The sequence below is a fragment of the Tarenaya hassleriana genome, unplaced genomic scaffold (assembly GCF_000463585.1).
Source record: "Tarenaya hassleriana unplaced genomic scaffold, ASM46358v1 Cleome3, whole genome shotgun sequence".
NCBI classification, from domain to species: Eukaryota; Viridiplantae; Streptophyta; class Magnoliopsida; order Brassicales; family Cleomaceae; genus Tarenaya; species Tarenaya hassleriana.
In genome coordinates, this window is record NW_010966177.1 from 2,644,530 (window position 1) to 2,650,258 (window position 5,729).

The 5,729-nt window shown below is 28.6% G+C and overlaps 1 protein-coding gene across 1 annotated transcript in view; it reads right to left on the reverse strand.

The window, feature by feature from the left end:
- LOC104818939 (probable pectate lyase 8) overlaps window positions 1-1,898 on the reverse strand; it is a 3,789-nt gene extending 1,891 nt beyond the window's left edge. The window contains exons 1-3 of the mRNA XM_010548741.2: window positions 1,712-1,898; window positions 1,501-1,566; window positions 3-160 (exon numbers count right to left, since the gene is read on the reverse strand). Coding sequence (XP_010547043.1) covers window positions 3-160; window positions 1,501-1,566; window positions 1,712-1,788 — 301 coding nt within the window. The 5' untranslated portion in view covers window positions 1,789-1,898. The remainder of the gene's footprint in view (window positions 1-2; window positions 161-1,500; window positions 1,567-1,711) is intronic.
- Window positions 1,899-5,729: the final 3,831 nt, after the last annotated feature.

Below are 5,729 nucleotides of genomic sequence, written 5' to 3' on the forward strand. Positions count from 1 at the left end.
GCCTCCGAGGGCGTTGCGGCCGAACCCGATGGCGCAGTCGGCGAGACGCTTTCTCCGCAGTTGCCATTTCCGGTCACACCTCCAGCAATCGTCGATCGGGTTCCCGGTCGTGCAGGAAAAGTACCCTAATCTCCTCCGCTCGGTGCTGTTGCGGATGCTCCTGCAATGGTAAAATCGAATCAGAACCGGAAAATTTTGGAATTTTTTTTTAAAAACAATTAGTTGAGAAATCAATTGAATTCCTTTGGGTATGCAAATTTGGGACAAATTGATAGGTAAGTAGTCTCGACTCTCGATTGATGGATTATACCGGTAACGTTCAGGATTTTAAATTTCGCGGTTTCGATTTTGATTTTCTCGGGAAAATGTCCGAGAAAATATTTTTCTGGATAGAATCGTAATAACTGCGAAGTTAAAGGGTTAATTTCGGATGAATATGTACCTACTGACAAAATACATTGAATGTGATGACGACTGGGTCTCCACAAACATACTATTATGCAATAGAGAAAAATAGTATCCATTATTATATACTTGACATAAATATTCAATATATATATATATATAAACACATATATTTTCTGGAAAAAGAAAACCATTTGTTTTTAAAAATATGTTTCAATCCAAGAGTATAATTTAGTAACCAGGAAAAATATTCTTGAATTATCTATAATTCTATACATATAGACGTTATTTTTGTATGAAAATTTTAATATGGATCGACTTTAATATTTAAATGATAGTATAATATTATATGAAAAAGGAGTCCAACGGAGTCTACTGCATGGGGCATGTGCACGGGCTGGCAAACCACGATTTAAAACATTAGGTATCGGGACATTACACATGTTCTCCTTATATATATATATATATATATATAAAGAGGAAAAAAACATTACACATGGTATGGATCAATACCTCCAATAATTCCATAGATTCCAATTTCTATTATCAAAAAATAAAATTTATCCAAGTTTATAAAAATTATTCGTATCAATAATGTGATGTGATTTACCGAAGAAGCCAGATGGACCGATCCAGCTTTTGACTATATATAATATGATATTTATATATGGTTCATATGAAATCTAATGTAATTTCATATGGTTTCGAAAATACTATAAAATGCTGCACATATATATATATATGATTAAATATAAATGTGGATAACTAATATAATGATATTTAGCGACTAACAAAAAAAAATATTATGATATTTAGGGTATGGATTGACTATTTGACCAAGACTTGAAGTGACGTGTCGAATTCTTACAGGAGCGTCACGTGAGCCTGTTTTTGCTATAAATAAAATTCACCAAAATTTATCCGAAATAAAACAACTATATAGTTATTTAAAACAAAAAACAGTAAGATAATGTATATTTTCTAATTTTATGCATAATTCCCGGCGAGCGAATAAAACTTTTTATATATATATAATATATAACAAGAAGTGATTAATATAAAAATGTTAAATATTATTCCATGCTCATTACTCACATGTCAACCATCGCAGCTACTTCCTCTGGATGCTCGACTGCGTGTTCATGCCATGTTTCATTAGACCTGAAAACCACGAAATTAAACAGAATTATTCATTATAACGCAATTCCAATTCCTAGAGAAAATTTATATTGTTTTATAATGATTTTAAGATATATATATATATATACATATATTATAATTTAAAATCTGAAATCAAAGTACGTACCTTGATGAGTTCACGCGAATGAAGAGCATTGTTAGTAACAATGCAGAGGCGAAGAAGACAAGCTTTGAATCTGCCATTGTTGGCTTCTTCTCTCTCTCTCTCTCTCTCTCTCTGGGTGTGTCTGAAACAGAAGATTTTGTCGGTCTATCTTTGTGTTCGAAGAAGAAGAAGAGGAAGAGGAAGAGTAAAAGATAGGCTACGAGGGGAGCGTTATTATATAGGCCCAATAATATATTTTTTGTTAATTCTCAAAATAAAAAAAAAGGGATAAAATGATCCATTACAAACTTACACACAAAAAAAAAAATCTTGGGTTTTTTTTCCACAAAAAAAGAAGAAAAAAAAAGAACTTGGTTTATGATTTTTTTTGGGTCCCCGAATTCTTGACTACACAGCCAAAAATATCCCATTAATTTATTTTTCATTGAATATCCCATCAATTTTTTTTTAACAAATGTTACGAAAAAAAAAATTAATATCATATTAAATCGTTACAAGTAAATCATCGATCGTTTTGCCTTGTATCATTTTCTTAATTATAGCGAGAAAATCCAATACCCTTTTTTCTTTTCATTTTTGTTTACAGTTTAGTACAAAGTTTACAATAAATTTCGATAACAAAAAAAAAATGCGTATTAAGAGAGGATCTACGACCACAGCTTTTATTCAAATGGGCAACTTTGGCATGGAATTTGGTCCGATCGGATCTGTTCATATATATCTTAGTATTGCTTTTGAAATCCATGAGAATATAAGAATATGATCTTAGATTTGAATGATTTTTACAAGGATAGAGAATAGATGGAATATAATATTTCACTTCTGCATCTTATCAAATTGGGAGGAGACCATATACAGGCTCATTTTGACATTCTAATCTCGGAATCACATTCCTTTCTTCGTGAAGGTTTACATTCATCTAAAATGATATGATATTTAATTCAAAATAAATTTTTGATAAAATTTATATTTAATTATTTTATAAATTTAGTAAATAATTTTTTATTATCAAAGAATAATAAAAATTAATTAGAACTATTTTTAAAATATATTGAAATCATATCTGTTTTTTTTATAATTTACATCAAACTACAAGGTATAACCAATCATTCATTTCTAATCGCAATAATCCGCAAAGGGTATCAACGATAACTTATCAATCATTCAATATTAATTGCCTTTAATCGCTAAAAAGCGTAATGAAGATGTATTCACCCACAAACCCTGCGGTACAAAAACAATGGTTCAAACAAAAAAACAGTGAAATAAAAATTTTGAAAATAATTGTATTATTGAAAATGGTTAAATAAATATAATATCATAAGATAAATTTTGTGGTTATATCCAAACTTAAAATATATAAATGAGAAAAAATTTAAAATTCTGAATTGGGATACTGAATGAATGATTTTATTTGATATATTTGTTAAGTCGTTGGAGTATGTTATGTTATCCTAAATCATTTGATTTTTACATAATTTAATTAATTTTGATTTATTTATGCGGATTCATCTTTAATATCGTAGAGTAGATATTTTTCTAAATATATTGACGTGTTAATCTATATATAATATAATATGATATATTGGATTAAATTAAGATACGTTTGCATATATCCAATGGAAAATCGATTATATGCTATGTAAATTAGATAAATTAAATTCTTATATAAAAGAGACATTCTCTTTCCTTTTGTTTCTCGCTCTAGCACGTGCGAGGGGCCAGGTGGATCACGTGCTGGGACGGCTGCTCATTCAGACACGGTCTGTTCTTCTATCTGTGCCACGTCATCACTCTCCCCCTCCCCCTTGTTAAAAAAATGTTTATAATCCGTCCGCCAGCGACGGCGAACGTACGAGAAACACGCCGGTGATTCGGTCCACGTGGCAGACAATGAACAATCAACCTTCTTTCTTTATGATATATTTTTTAAAAATTCTCTCAATAATAATTAATCTTTTTTTGCTAAGCAGCTTTTTTCTGATGCCTTGAGAGCCAATCATAATCGTACTTTTGTTATTCATTGCATTTGGTACGGTGATGCCTCGAGAGCCAGTAAGGTTCTTAAAAAAAAAAACATTGTTATGAATTATTATGTTTTTTTTTATAAGATTATGAATTATTATGTTGTCTATGATATTATTTTAGTTTATATTTCATACTTTTTGTGTAAAAAAATTATTTTAGTTTATATTTTATAATTGTTATAAAAAAAATACACTTTTTTTAGCAATTACACGACGTTTTCAAAGAATCGGAATCATAAACCGCATTAACAAGAAGACCAAATGGAGACTTTAATTGTTCTTGGCGAGATTAAGCATGTAGATTTCACGGCAAGTGTAATGAGACACGGGGCTTCCAATTCAATGTCGGTCCATATACGTAAATGAAAACCCCTTCTTCCTGCCTTGTACCTAACGGAACGAGTGGCTCTCACTTGCTTCGAATAATTAATTGCATAGATTTTTTTTTTTTAAAAAAAAAATATGATACATATATATATATATATACAAAGTTTGATCCTGCAAATAGTAAATAGGAAAAAATATAAGCAAAATTAAAAGCCATTAAGTTCCATATACAATCTCAATATCTGATATGCACGCACACATGAATATATAGACATTGTCTAGTTATGTATAAATAATAATATATAATACTTGCAATACCGAATAAATTAGGTTTCAAAAAAAGAATATAATTTAAACTCAAAATTATATTAGGTTCAATACCTATGCAAGTTTCTAATGTGTTTAAATATAAATTTTTTAATTCTAGCGAAAACTAATAATTAATATGATTTTTTTTTGTATAGATTAATAACATAATTATAATCATACGAGCCTAAGTAAGTTCCACATGCATGTTAGAATGATTGGTTCAGAAAAAAAGGGTCTAAAACCAACATGGACCCATTTCAATTAATAAGAGTTCAAGTATATCTGTACGTAACAAAAAATGATATTTTAATGTCAATTATTATATTTTTCGGATAATTAATTGCGTCCGCGCATGTTACAAACTCCGTGTGACTATCCCCTAATATTGACATGGCAAATGCTAGCTGCTGCAAAGAAAAGTTGTCATGAAATGTATGCCAAAAGTATTATAACATATGGGTTTCATGCATTATATATACATATATATATATATATATACGTATGTGTATGTATAAAGTTTGTCATTTCGCAGCTCATGAAATCCAACAAATTCGGGAAACTCCTGCAAACAATACTATACACACATACATGTGTGTGTATATGTTGATGTATGATGGTTTTAATTATAGCTTAAGTCCTTTTTAAAATTTATGATACTAAACAATTATTAAATTTAAAATATATTTTTGGTGAGGTGAATACGGATATCCAAATCAATATTCAAAACTTTTAAGCCTTGACCTTGTATTTGCTACCCATGACTTGAGTAATTGAATTAATCCGAATTTAAAAGAAAAAAGTTAGTATAAATTTAAGATATGTTCTATATAAATTTTAAAAATAGGAATAATTTATAATCTAAAAAAAACTAAAGACAATTTCGTAGTGCTTGATAAAATATAAAATATATTTTATAATCATATTAATATCTTCAATTGTAAATTCGTAAAATATTACTTTAAAATCGATTTATAGATAAATTCTAATTAAAAAATTATTTATGATATTAAAACTTACAAATAGAATATGTACGATAAGAAATATTATTGGATGTAGATGTCATGCCGCATTCACATTCAGTGACTATATAGGCATGTGTATATGTATAACTGTTCAATGATAACAATTATGAGTTTGGCCAACAAAGGATCATGTCATGTGCTTCTTCCTCCCCATCTCTCATTTTGTCGCGAGCCATTTTAAACAATTAAATTTATATTCCAATAAAATAAGAAAAACATAAACAGCTAATTTAAACTTGTAAGTCTCATATTATATATGCATATATATATATATATATATATATATATATATATGTATATAGATTTATAGATAAATTCTAATTAAAAAATTAT